The following is a 14,782-nucleotide window of genomic DNA, read 5'->3' as shown; positions in this document are numbered from 1 at the left end:
GTACCCTATAATTATCCTCGTCACACTGTCATTCTAGTTGACTGCATATGTACTAAGTTATTTAATATATTAATATTTCTTCCCAACTGAAATGTCATCTTCATGAGGAAGAGACCATGTCTGCCCTGTTTCTTATTGCATCCCCAGCAGCAAACACAGTGGCTTGCACATAGTCAGTATTCAGTATTTAATAAGTGAACCAAAGGCAGCTTAGTAAAGCAGAAGTGGAAAGTGTGCATGAAGAAGCGGTAGAAGAAAACACTGAAAACTAAGCCAGACAGATGATAGGAGCTATGTGTTCCAGGTTAAGAAGTTTGGACTTTAATTTGAAGACAGTGCTGGTCACTAAAGGTCTTAAGCTAGGCTAATGACCTTGTTTTAGGAATGCGAAATACTGATCTGGCCGGTGAAACTGGAGGTGAGGAACACTTCAAAGGCTGTTGTAGGAAACCAGGTGAGAGGTGTTAGACAACAGAGGGTGAGGTAGAGGGAGATAGCTAGGAGCCTTAGGTGGATCACAATCGGAGAGAGGTGAACTAGAGTCAAGAATCCAGAAAGAAAGAGACTCACCCCATCTGGAGGGTCTGTAAGGAAGGAGGAAAAGGGATGTGTCAGATGTGAGGGAAGGGTTTGTTGTTACTGCTTGTTATTTTTAATAAATAAGATGTATTGAGCCTTTGTGTGCCACACATTGTGAGTAATGACCTCAGTTTCTTCTCATCAGAGGTCGCCTGCCAAGCCCGAGGGATGTGGAGTGGTATAGGGACCATGAAGAGAATGCTTAGGTTTAGAACAGACACTGTAGAGAACAGAAGGAGGAGCTGGCAAGACGCTGGGAGAGCGTGATTGGTGCCACCCTTGTGTGCAGAGGCCTGTGGTTTTCTCCAGTGGGACCGAGCAGCCTGGGCACAGGAATGAAAATGGTGGATATTTAAATCAAAATAGAATTAGGGGAGTGGGTGGCAAACTACGGCCTCTGGGCCAAATCCGGCTCACTGCCTGTTTGGTAAATAAAGTTTTATTAGAATATAACCATGCTAATTTGCTGTTTTTGTGCTGCAACAGGCAGAGTTGAATAATTGCCACAGAGACTATATGTCCCACAAAGCCCAAAATATTTGCTATCTGGTCCTTTACAAAAATGGTTTGCTGACCCCTGGATTGCAAGTTAGCAGGTAAGGCAGAATACATGGCAGCAAGGGAGTGGTAAGAAAGTGGTTGAAGGGATGGAGAATGGGGATCTAGACTGGTTAAGAAAGGAGGCAAAGCCAGGCGGGCGTTGATAGATTGGGAGAAAATAAGAGGATTTTCGTTGCATCTGTTCTCTCAGTGAGGCCAAAGTATCAATACGTTAAAAAGAACGCGAGAGCTGGAAGTAAGCGAGAAGAAAAGTAATTTTGGAAAACAGGTTTCAGAGGAGGGCAGTCCTGAGTGATGACATGTTCTAGGGACTACTCAGAGGAATGGCTGAAGGTCATTGTGGTGAGGAATTCAAGAAACAGTGAGGCCAGGATGGATGGCTAGTCTCCATGGACATTGGCGTCACTCAGGGTGATGGAGAATAGAGAAGACAGTGTCTGTGTTCCAGTTTTGTTTTAAGAAGTATTTGTTTATATGAAGGGTCCAGGTCTGGTATTATAACCTTTTCGGAGATAATGAGTTAGGAAAATTAAAAAATTCTTGCACGCTCATATTTTAGTGGATCTCAACTATCAGGAAAGTGAAGGCAGCCACTTAAAACACCTTAATATTTGTACCAAACGAGGGGGATGTATTTGCTGCTGCAACCTCATTTGATCTTGATACTAAATAACTCTGTTCTTGGAACAGCTCATTTCTTCCCCTCAGTTTAAATTTTAAGTTATTTATCTGTAGATCAAACTATTCTTTCAAGTTATTAGATACCTGATCATGTACACAAAAAGAGAAGGAGGAAGCTAGTAGATTCTTGGAAGCTAGAAATGGTGGCAGACAGCCTTCATTATATTCTCATAAGCCACATTTATAGTAAGTATGTTCAGCTACACTGGTCTTGGCTTTCTAATTTTTTTGGAGGAAAAATTCAGTATTCTACACTTTCTCATACTGGATAGTGGTAGGCGTTGTCACTGCCTTCATCCTTTTTTCCTATCCAATTGGCTTTGTTTTTTACCATGGTCTTCACCAGTAGTTGTTCTAGATACCTGTTTTTCAGTCTACCTTTGAAAGTGAAAGGAATCGAACTTGACACACACACACAAGACCCATTAACCATGCACTTTTCCTTTTTGTCTGTAAAAGGCTTCAGAGCCAGAAATTGAGGAAAATGGTAGAAAACAGTTCTCCAAAGTGTCTTGGCAAAGCCTGAGTTACTGCTCAGGCTGGCTCAGAAGCACCGTGCAGAGTAGAGTTGAAGGCAGCCTTCATCACCCCTCCAGGGAGGCAGCCCCAGCAACTCTTGTAGTATACGTCTCCTGCCTGCTGTTTCACAGGCAAAAAACCACACCTATTTAATTTTCAAAGCTTATACTTTATACTTTATAGGTAAGTGAGAAAACTCATCTTTAATCCAATTTTCCCAATAAAAATTTAGCATAAGTGATTAAGAGGTTTCCTAAATCTATTATTCTATGTAGCATATTTATAATGACATTAAATTTCCAAATGTTACACTTTTTAAAAATTGAAATCTATTTAATATACCATAAAATGCATCCTTTTAAAATGTATGATTTAGTAGCTTTTAGTGTATTCTCAGTTGTGAAGTCATCACCACTAATTCAGAAACACTTTTATCACCGGCTAGAAGTCCTACACTCATTAGCAGTCACTCCCCATTCTTCCCTCCCTCTAACTACCGTCAACCACAGGTCTTGTTGTCTCTATGTATTTGCCTATTCTAAACATTTCATAGAAATGGAATCATGAAATATGTGGCCTTTTGTGTCTGGCTTATTTTACTTAGCCTAATATTTTCAAGATTCATCCATGTTGTAACATATATCAGTACTTCATTGCTTTTTATGACTAATTCCATTGTAACAAGATATATATAGATACAGATAGATAGAAAAATAGAATATAGTATATAGTATACCAAAAAGTATATAGTATATAGGATACCAAAAAGTATATCTATTTCTCTCTCTCTCTTCTATAGAGATCTGTCTCTCTTCTATAGAAAGAGAGAAATAAAGCTTTCTCTATTCTATAGAAATAGATATGCTTTTGGCTATTACAAATAATGCTGCCACAAACATTTGCGTAAAATGTTACATTTTTATTTTTTAAGGCTCATTTATTATGCACTCTACAAAAGAACAGAGTATAAATGTAGTAAAGGACAAAGGAAACCAAAATGACAGGCATACACTTTTACATAGCAAGTATGGACAAAACTTGTCAAGATTCTTTAAATACTTCTACTTTTAACATTTAACAGTCAAAATCAGTTTCTACAAATAATTTATTATCTCAGCAAGAAGTTTTAGAACACTCAACCTATGTGATTCAAACTATGACTGTCTTAATGAAGAAAGTTTAATTTTGTCCTCTTTGAAAATCTCCAAATTGCTGGAAGCCAAGTAAACGAGGTCAGTACCAATTTTTAAAAGATTCAAAGGCTTTTAAGCCTATGACTTCTTAGGAAGTCATAATTGCTTAGAAAAATTATTCAAAGTATGTATTCAGCTTTTAATTATATTAACATGCAAGAAAAAAACATCCGTACATCTAATTATCATCAGTAGCCAGTTAATTGCTGGATCTTCCAAAACCAGAGACAAGTCTTCTTAAGAATCAAGGCTTTTCAGACCTCTCCACTAATACATTGCAGTATGCAGACTTTGTTTAACTTCATTTAACAGAAGAGAAGATCCTTTAAAGTGTAGTGAAAGACAGGCTGACATTTTCTGTGCTCTCTCCTTCTAAGTGCAGACACAGCTTTTGTTGCTGATACCTTGGTCAACAGCCTTTGTGCTTATCAGTTCTTCCTTAGTTCACTGTCCTTCTGACTGAGAAATGTGATGTCCAAACGTTGAAGTTTCTGGACAAGAAAATGGAGAAGGCTCCTAAGATCTATTTTCTTTCTCAAATGAATCATCTTTTTGAAATGCAAATTTCTGCTTAAGTGCATGAGATGTTAAAGACACCAGATCCCAATATGAATATTTTCCTCTTATGAATGGGTCTGCCACCAGGTGACTGTTCAATTGCACAGAGCTTTACTTTATTTATGTCCTCTAGAACATCCAACATGTTTAGAACATCTTTATTCCTGTGGCTTTTTGGATGATGACTATACTAGCACCTGGGTGCTGTTTGTTCATTTCAGTAGCTGGATTATCTGAGTCACAAATATTATTAGATCCTAGTTGTATGGGAAGAAAACATGGAAGCTAGAGAGAAGAAAACTGAGGAGGAAGTGGTAGTGGAGGAGGAGAAGAAAGCATTGAACTTGGAAACTGATTTTTATTGTGTTAAGGCTCATTGTACACTCTACAAAGGAACAGAGTATAAATGCAGTAAAGAACAAATATATATGTGTGACTCCCCACTCAGCTGAACAGCCCCTGATGATGGCATTTGTCCCAAACTAATGGGCCCATCATTCAAGCCAAAGGAACTAGAATTTGTACTGTTTTTCAGTTCCTGCATTTCCACAATTGCAGGAATCTGAGAGTGAAGAAAAGTTAGCTCATCTTCAAGGGCACCTATTTTTTTTTTAATTGCAGCTTCATTTACAAGCAGATCATTTTTCACTGGTTTGTTGTGTTTTAGAGCAGATGACAGTGGATCCCAAACTAGTTGCAAAGGATGGACACATTCCATTTTCTCTTCATTTTTCCATATACTATTTTGAAATCTGAAAAAACTGGCTTCCTCGACATTTGCCACACACAAAATATCAGCAAAAGATGGAACAATAGATCCAGAATTATCAGAGTCTATAGAGTTCGAGAACTGGATCAACTCAAAATTGTGCCTTCAACAAGGTTCTAACAGAAGTATTTTCTCATTAATATGAACAGTATTCCTAGTTGATGCATAGTCTTTATTTTCCCAAATCAGCAAAACCTGATCTATAGGAACGCCAGAATATTCACTATGAGAGACACTGATGAAGCAAATACAGAAGCCAATTCAAGGAAGCATTGTCAGTTTCCTGGTACCTTTCTCTGAAGCTGGCCTTCCAGCAACTACCAGAATGGCAAATGGAGGGCATTACGAATCCTGTCTCAGAATCCTCCATTGAAGAGGCGCTGATCCTGGTCCAGGAGTACGCAGACATCGACCTGGTGTCTGCTCGCACACCTTGGCTTGCAGGCCACAGGCAGTAACGATGACCTCACTGAGGGGTGTGAGATCAACCCGGTGCCCAGCCCTGGCACCCCTCGCTCAGCCAGGGTAACTCCCTAAGAGGCATGGTTGCCTCCTCCTGTTCCCAGCCAACCTATCACTGGTCCCGAGGGCAGGACCACTCAGTGTTACATTTTAAACCATGGAACAAAATCAGAATATTTTAATTTGTATATAGTTGACTTGACAGACATTGTATATCAGCTAGGAAGACTGAAAGAGGTGAATTGGAGAATGACAAAAACTTCTCTGTTTTACAGTGAACTATTTAAAGTGTTTAGTTGACCAAAAGACCTTCTGCTTACAGAAAGATTTATATCTCTAGCTCATAAGAGTTTTTAATTATTTCTAGAAATTTCTCATTTTATTTTTGCAGCACAGTTCTAAATGCTTTTAAAATGGAAAGTTTTAATATCACGATTAACTGGTCCAATATTATTTATGAATATAATAAGTTAAAGTTAACACATCAGCATTTGGAATAATTTTATCAGGGCTGTCTTCAAGCAAGCCCAACATTAATTGGTGTGCATATATCACACAATGAGATTTTAAAATACAGCGATTTATTGTAGCTTATTTCGGTTCTGCTGAGTAAACTGTGTGAATGTTAACAAGAGACCCAAATAACTTCTGTAGTGAGCCTGGTCAGGAGAACTAAATGGGCAGTGAGGATGCACCCTGGAGAGCAGCTTGAAGTATGTGTACAGCTGTGGAATGTTTGGAAACAAAAGTAAATTGATATGCGGCAATTATAGATGAAGTGGCTTTTTATAAGCAAAAGCATCATGTAGCCTATGACTCAAAGCTGCAAAACTGTAAACAATGATAAGCGATTTCGTCAGCAGTTGTAGTCATAAGGCAAAAGAAAGGTGGCTAAATAGTAGAAAGCAGTGGGTCCCAGCCTTTAGCATACCTCAGAAACACCTGGCAGCTTGTTACAACTTAGTTTTCTGGGCCCAACCCCCCAGTTTCTGATTTAGTAGATCTGGAACCCAAGAAATTCATTACTGACAAATTCCCAGGTGATGCTACCACAGTCACATTTTGAGAACCACTGGCATCAAGTTAAATACCAGGTTTTTTAGTCACAGCATATATATGTGACTAACCTAACTGTGTATCTTTAAATATATACGATAACATGGGGGCCAGGCTCAGTGGCTCACGCCTGTGATCTCAGCACTTTAGGAGGCCGAGGCGGGCAGATCACGAGGTCAGGAGATTGAGACCATCCTGGCTAACACAGTGAAACCCTGTCTCTACTAAAAATACAAAAAAAAATTAGCCGGGCATGGTGGCAGGCACCTGTAGTCCCAGCTACTCGGCAGGCAGAGGCAGAAGAATGGTGTGAACCCGGAAGGCAGAGCTTGCAGTGAGCCGAGATTGCGCCACTGCACTCCAGCCTGGGTGACAGAGTGAGACTCTGACTCAAAAAAAAAAAACCCATGATATTAATATTTGACTCAAATATTATTTCCGTCTTAGCCTACTTAAAATGTTTCTTATTAAGTTATTCTTTCTGACTAGAAGGAACTCAAATTCTATTTCTAGAGTCTTTTCTTAGTACTTTAACAGATATGTTTTGAGTCCTAGAATCTTTTTTTTTTTTTTTTTTTTTTTGGAGACAGGGTCTCACCCTTTTGCCCAGGTTGGAGTGCCCTGGCATGACCACGGCTCACTGCAGCCTCAAACTCCCAGGCTCAGGTGGTCCTCCCACTTTAGTCTCCCAAGCAGGTGGGACCACAGGTACACGCCACCATGCCCAACTAATTTTTGTACTTTTTGTAGAGAAGGGGTTTCGCCATGTTGCTCAGGCTGTTCTCAAATTCCTGGGCCCAAGCTATCCTCCCACCTCGACCTCCCAAAGTGCTGGGATTACAGGTGTGAGCCACCATGCCCAGCCGGGTCCTAGAATCTCATCAAGAATAGGTAAGTTCTGTAAAGTGATGCACCGATCTTGCCTCAAATATCCCTACCAAATGGTTTTTCAGGCTGTGCGTGAGCTCTGAGCATCACTCACCATTATTATTTTTGTGTGTGAAGAGCCATGACAATGAGATATTTTTTTTTTAATTAAGTGGGCTAAAATCTGTTTTCTGTAAGTTCTACCTGTTGATCCCAGTTCCAGCTCCTGCAAACTATGAGTAATGGAAGGTATTATTATTAAGGTTTTCTGATTGTCTTCAAATAATTAGATATAGCCTCTCATCCTTCTACCATCTCTTTTTGGGTAAAGATTAGCATCTCCATCAACTATTTCTTATAGATAAGATGTCAAGTCCCCTCACTGTCCTGGTTACCTGCCTTCTAAATTTTATACTCAAAATTTAACATAATTCTATAATACAGTAAAAATAATTCTAATGTAATAGAATTGTGTGGAAGTATAGAATTGTGATTAAGATCATATTCTATGACATCAGAGAAACTTGAATTTGAATCTCATCTTTGCCCTTTTCTAGCCTTGTGGTCTTGGGAAAGATTTTTAGCCTCTTTCAGATTCCTTTGCCTCATATTTAAAACGAGGTTATAAAACCTACTCCATCTGGTGCTAAACAAAGAGAATTTAAAAACAACTATTTGAGGGGGCCAGGCACAGTGGCTCACAGAGGTAATCCCAGCTTCGGGAGGCTGAGGAGTGAGGATCACCTGAGGCCAGGAGTTTGAGACCAGCCTTGGCAATGTAGCAAGACCCCTTCTCTACAAAAAATTCAAGAAAAGAGCCAGGCATTGGTGGCCCACACCTGTAGTCTCAGCTACTAGGAAGGCTGAGGCGGGAGGATCACTTGAGCCCAGGTTGAGCCTGTAGTGAGTCATGACTGCACCACTGCACTCCAGTCTGGGTGACAGAGCAAGGTCCTGTTTCTAAAAAAAGAAAAAAAAAAAACCAGGCATTTGAAAAGTGGTTAAGTCCTTAGACAGGTGAACAATTACCATGAATACCCACCTACCTCTGCAACCCGTGGCAGAGTCTGAAGATTTGTTTTCTGGAGAGGGCAGATGGAAGGTCTCTGAAATGAGGGATGCTAGGTAGAGTTACAAGTGTGGGCACTGTCACCAAAACCACAGGATTATGTGATGATATGTAAACCACATGCTAAATGCTGCAGCTCCCTCCCCCTGCTGGCCTCCCAGCACCCTGATAGCTAGACCTTTACCCTCTAGGTAGGAGATAGGACAACTTTTCTCCTAGAACCTAACTGGCCTAGAGGAAAGAACTAAAGATACTGACATTAGTGGTTCCCCAACAAATGACTATTCATTGAAGCTCAAAGTTGACAAGTGCCATACACACACTCAAAGTTCCTTTCAACTTTTAATCCTCCACACTTAAACATAAGCAGATAGCAAGGGGTACCAACATCTGAATATAAAACATTGAAACGAAAACAAAGAAAAATAATTTTGAGGAAACATACACCATGAAGGGAAAGGAAAACTTTTTCAAAGGAGCTTATTATCCTCAAAGAAATAAGAGAATACAGTATATGAAACAAGAACAAGACATTACAAAAAGAATTTCTGAAAACCAAAAAAAAGAGCTCTTGGAAATTTAAAAATATAATAGCAGAAATATAAGAAATCAATGAGAGGATTGGAAGCTAAAGCTGATAAAATCTACATGGAAGTAAAGCAAAAAGACGGAGGTGGGGAAAATGGGAAAGAAAAGTAAGAAAATTAGAAGACTAGTCCAAGAGATCTAACATCTGACAAGAGGAGGTTCTGAAAGAGACAACAGAGAAAACACAGAGGAGAAAATAAGTGATTAAATCATTTAGAATAATTTTCTGAGGCTGAAGGAAATAGGTTGCCTGACTGAGTTGACCTCAGTGAGTGAAAACAGTCTCACTTCAGGGCACATCACTGAGAAGCTTCCAAACCCTCTGAAACAAAGAGGAAATTCTGTAATGCTTCAGAGATAAAACAGGTTACATGCAATGAATAAGAATTCGAATGGCTCCAACCCCTGAACAGCAATACTAGAAACAAGAAGACAGTGAAATATGGCCTTCAAAATTCTGAAAGAAGGATTTCTGACCTAGAATTCTTTAACCAAACTATCATTAAGCCTAAAAGTAGAGTACAGACATTTTCAGACATGCAGGTTCTCAAAACGTTTACTTCTCACGGCTATCGTCATTAACATGCCCACTACCATCTTTCCACCTTTTTAATCCAAAGATAGTCTGTCTCAATTAGCCTGACCTAGATTCCTAACTGTTCTTGGCTTTTCTTGACCGTGTGCTGATGAAGTTCCTGCTTTCCTTTTCATGTCCCTGCTGCTGCATCGGCTGAGAATATATTTCATCCCCAAAAAAAGTTTTGTGATTGGAATTTTTCCTGAGAACTGGAGATAGGCCATGGAAAGCTTTGAAGCAAAAAATAGAAGCTGCCTGCCCTGGCCATAGTTTTTACAGGAGGTCCAATTTAGTTTAGAAGGGGCATGAATATGTAAAGCGAAATAAAATAATGTAGAAAAATAAGCCATGTGTTCTCATTAGTAAGCATCAATTTCCCTCTTCTGTGACTTACAATGAAATTTTTTTTTAAGTAGCAAGTTCAGAGTTTGTTGCAAAGAGTTTAGAACTGGATTCCACCAATTTGTATCACATATCATAAGTGAATGTAAATAGATATTCCAGGAAGAAGAGAAAAAAGTTCCATGTTTAAGAAAGCTTGGAAGACACTTGAATAAATTACCGAAGAGTTCTCAGAACTTTAGATGCACTGATGGACATTGTTAATCTCTTTTTGGGAGGCACAGTATGCAACTGCCCAGGTGTATTGACTATGAAGCCTGTTTTTACAAAACATCTTCTAACATCTGAAGGAACACAGTGTTTCTCAGAAAAGTTTGGGAAATAATGATTTAGAATGAAGTGTGGGAGATTTAATATGATTTTGCCAGAAAGGAAGTAAAAACTTTCCTAAGTATGTAATTTTATGGGGAAAAAAAAGGCTTAGAATGCTTTTTACTTCACTTATAGTTTCTTGGTGAGAAAAAAATGATTATATACATGTGCTAAAGTGTTCTAGATTTCAGATGCATTGGACTTCAGTCTTGATTATATTTCACTATAGAGAGAAAAATATTTATTTCACTAACTTTTGGGTACTTGTAGTTGGTAGTTCATTTTGCCATAATAATCTCTACAGGAAAAAAAATAAAAAAGTTGAAGGAATCTGTTACAGGTTTCTCACACTTTCTACTTTAAATACCAACTTAAAATGCTGGCAGTCAGTAGAATGGGGTTTAATACTTTTCTGCTCTCTCTGATTAAGTTTAGTGTAAAAATATGTTGGGCAGGGTTTGAGTCAAGATGAGTCAAGATGAATATTGATAATTCTATTTTAGTTTCATTTCCATGGTATTATTGATATATAATACATCTGTAGATTTTCTTAGTTTCCTGCTTTGGGTTTTTTTAAGCTTATTATGAATAGTTAACATTTAAAATTCTAAGCAGTTTATTTATGTTGAGCCCTTCCAGATAAGCTTTTACATTATAAAATTATTTTAGCTATTACTCTCATTTGTATGTTGCATAAATCTTTTTTCTCTCATTTACACATTTTAGTTTCAACTGCCTCTGAGGGAGCATCTTCCTTTTCTCCTTCATCCATGTCATCTGATCTAGCCTCTCCAGAGAAGTCAGCTCATCTCTTATCCCCAGTTCTGGCCAGACCTTCCTTCTGGACTTTGTCCCATCAACAGTTGTCTTCTACCTCCTTTAAAGATGAAGATAAGACAGCCAAGCTGCATCACTCCTTTGCTTCTAGGGGCCCAGTGTCTTCTGATGTAGAGGAAAATGATAGCCTCAATCTACTGGGAATTCTTCCAAATAACTCTGATTCTGCTAAAAAGAATATAAGTCATATTTCTAGTAGTCACTGGGGAGAGTTTTCCACCCAAAATGTAGACCAGTTCATCCCTGTGTCCTGTTCTGGTTTTCAGTCAACCAAAGACTTCCCCCGGGAACCTGAAGCAAAGAATTCCATTAGTGTTCTTTTAAGGGAGGTAAAATGTGCGATCACTAGATTACATGAAGATCTGAGCACAGTGATCCAAGAACTTAATGTCATCAATAACCACTTGATGAGCATGAGTCTGAATAGTTCACAAATAAGCCAGTCTTCGCAGGTCCCCCAGTCTTCTGAGGGGAGCTTAGATCAGATCTAATCATCACAATATCCATTTTTGATAGAACTCGTGTGGTTCCACTTCCCCAAGACTTAAGTTAGCATTGTATAAATTCATATTACTATGTCAAAAAAGGCGATGGTTTAATTTTTCCTTGTCAGGTGTATCTTTCAAACTAATAATTTCATTTGGGTGGTTTATTTTTTAAAAGGGAAAGATGTCACCTTTGATAATTTCAGATTTAGATATTAGTTCATTTGAAACAGAAGAGAATTTCGTTCTTTCACGCCCTGTACGTCAAATGGGTTAAGCATTAGTGAAAATTGTGGTAAGACCTCAAACTGCAAATGACTATTCAAGAACTTTTGGATAAGGAGTCAGGAAGAAGCTCTTTATCTTTCAACTGTATGGAGCTTGTTAACAAGCCTCTGAGGTGACCTAGGAGGATCGAGTTTGGGGTATACATTTCACACATTCTTTTGCAAGTTTTAGGTTCTGCAAACCAAGGGCCAGAAATCTTTTCTTTCTTCCAGATGCTAGTGTTAGGAGTTAAATGGAAATAAGAAGGACATGGGGCAAATGTTTTTACTGTCAATGTATATTGCAAAGTGAATTCAAATGCATCCGATTATTCTACTTCAGAAAATAAATTTGATATTTTTCATCTTCTATGTATATTTTTAATTCATTAAGACAGCCTTTCAAATAGAAATGTCTCAGTTATTTATGGGCAAAACAATCCAGTTTGGGGATTACAGGCCAGTGATTCCCAACCCTGCTGCACACTGGAATCACCACAGAAGCTTTCCTTTTGTTTTATATTTGTCTGAGAGAATCGTGTAAGGGGCTCCATGTGCCCATCACTCAGTTTCAACAATTACCAGCTCAAGGCTAAAATAATCCTGATTATTTTGAAGACATATGAAACATTTTAAAAATATACTAATGCCAGGGTCCTGCTCCCAGACAAATTGAAACTGGTTTTCATCGTGCAGACTGGATTAGGAGATAAAGGAATTGTCAGTGAAAAGACCTTAACGCTGGAGGGATTTGGCGTGGTTGAAGAATGGCAAGAAAGCTGGTGTGGCTGGAGTGAAGTGAGCAAAGGGGAGAGTAGACGGAGTTCAAGGTCATGGAGCAAAGATGACAGATGACACAGGTTCTTAAAAACCACTGTTAGAGACCTGGCGTGGTAGCTCACATCCGTAATACCAGCATTTTGGGAGGCCAAGGCAGGCAGATCACGAGGTCAGGAGTTCAAGACCAGCCTGGGCAAGATGGTGAAATCCTGTCTCTACTAAAAATACAAAAAAAAATTAGCCGGGCATGGTGGCGGGCACCTGTAATCCCAGCTACTCAGGAGGCTGAGGCAGAGAATTGTTTGAACTCGGGAGGTGGAGGCTGCAGTGAGCCAAGATCATGCCACTGCACTCCAGCCACTGGGCAACAGAATGAGAATCCATCTCACAAAAAGAAAAAAAAAAAAAAAAACATTGTTAGAGATTTTGGCTTCTACTCTGTGAAAATAAAAATTAGGATAGGGGTTTAAGATATAAAATGATATGTGACCTTTGATTCTTTTTTGAGATGGAGTCTTGCTTTGTCACCCAGGCTGGAGTGCAGTGGTGCGATCTTGGCTCACTGCAACCTCCGCCTCCCGGGTTCAAGCGATTCTCCTGCCTCAGCCTCCCAAGTAGCTGCATTACAGGCGCCCGCCTAATTTTTGTATTTTTAGTAGTTTCATCATGTTGGGCAGGATAGTCTTGATCCCTTGGCCTCGTGATCCGCCCGCCTTGGCCTCCCAAAGTGGTAGGATTACAGGTGTGAGCCACTGCGTCCGGCAACTTTAATTCTAAATGATTGCTCTTGCTTTGGCAGGGGAACTGGTACAAGAACATGGGGTGAGGCAGGTAAGCCAGTTAGCAGGCTGTTGCAGATATCCAGATGAGAGCTGATGATGGCTCAAAGCAGGGTGGGCATAGTGAAGGTGAGTGAGAAGTTATTAGTTCAGGGATTCACTAATGGATTGGACAAAATATTTATAAGAGAAAGAAGAGTCAATGACAAATTCAAAGTATTGGACCAAGCAACTGAAATTCAAAATGACATTGCCATCAACTGAGATGAGGAAGGCTATAGGTAGAGAAAATTTAGAGACATTCAATTTTTGATATGTTAATTTCAATTATCTGTTAGATAGCCAAGTAGGCACCTGGAAGTGAAAGCCGAGTCTGTGAGGGAGTCTAGATTGGAATGGAGGCAGGCAGTTAGGATTTGGTGGTTATTTAAAACTATGAGACGAAATGAAATGACCAACGGACTAAGCATGATCATGGACAGAAGTTGAAGGCCTGAGTCCTAGGAAGTTATAACAAAGAGATTAAGAAAAAGTTGAAGAGCCAATGAAGGAAACTGAGAACAAGCCATCACCCAGGTAGAATTAAACAACAGCGTGTTGTGTTTGGAAACCAAGAGTATACAGTTGTACATTGAATATATGCCCTTTACATAGATTCACCAGTTGTTAACATTTTGCCATGTTCACCTTATCTCCCTCTGTTGCTAAATATGTTTATATATGCATTATATCAATAGAGAGACATGTTTTACTGAACTTTGTGAAGGTAAGTTGCAGACATTCTGACACTTCACAACACTTATGGTGAACATACTAATTATATGATCAAGGGTAATTATTATCCAACTTACCTTCCAGTTAATCATTTCTCTCTTCAGCTATGTCTAGTCCATTGTCAAATCATCCATCAGGTTTTAATTAGGTTAGTATATTTTTTATTTCTAGAATTCTACTTGGTTCTTTTAAAATTTGCTGTAGTTTTATAAGTCAATGTTTATTGCAGATATTTTCAAGTATATCTTTACTATTAAGAATAGTAACCAAACTAGTATAGAATTCTTACTGGTGAGAATATTAGGCGGGGCATGGTGGTTCATGCCTGTAATCCCAGCACTTTGGAAGGCCGAGGTGGGAGGGTCACTTGAGCCTAGGAGTTGGAGAGCAGCCTGGGCAACATAGCTAGACTGTGTCTCTACAAAAAAGAGAAAATTTAGCCGGGCATGGTGGCATGTGCCTGTGGTCCAGCTACTCAGGAGGCTGAGATGGGAGGATTGTTTGGGCCTGAGAGGTTGAGGTGGCAGTGAGCTGTGATCACACCACTGCACTCCAGCCTGGGCGACAGAGTAAAACCCCGTCCAAAAAAAAAAAAGTAAAGAATATTAAGTAAACTAGAGAGTATTTTTACCAGCAAACTAGTAATAATCATTTAATATATGTATTTA

General features: G+C 39.2%; 1 protein-coding gene and 1 pseudogene across 4 annotated transcripts in view; one reads left to right on the top strand and one right to left on the bottom strand.

The window, feature by feature from the left end:
- The window catches only part of ENTHD1 (ENTH domain containing 1), a 145,476-nt gene extending 133,325 nt beyond the window's left edge, over nucleotides 1–12,151 (top strand). For all 4 annotated transcript variants that reach the window (XM_058431920.1, XM_058431919.1, XM_058431918.1 and 1 more), the window contains one exon: nucleotides 10,920–12,151. In XM_058431920.1, the coding sequence (XP_058287903.1) occupies nucleotides 10,920–11,521 (602 nt within the window). In that variant the 3' untranslated portion in view covers nucleotides 11,522–12,151. The remainder of the gene's footprint in view (nucleotides 1–10,919) is intronic.
- On the bottom strand, nucleotides 3,906–5,269 carry LOC116459086 (mitochondrial fission regulator 2-like; annotated as a pseudogene).
- Nucleotides 12,152–14,782: the final 2,631 nt, after the last annotated feature.

This window comes from Hylobates moloch, unplaced genomic scaffold (assembly GCF_009828535.3).
Source record: "Hylobates moloch isolate HMO894 unplaced genomic scaffold, HMol_V3 SCAFFOLD_19, whole genome shotgun sequence".
Lineage (NCBI taxonomy): Eukaryota > Metazoa > Chordata > Mammalia > Primates > Hylobatidae > Hylobates > Hylobates moloch.
Note: the sequence above shows the minus strand (reverse complement) of the source record. Positions and strands in the feature narration are given on the sequence as shown.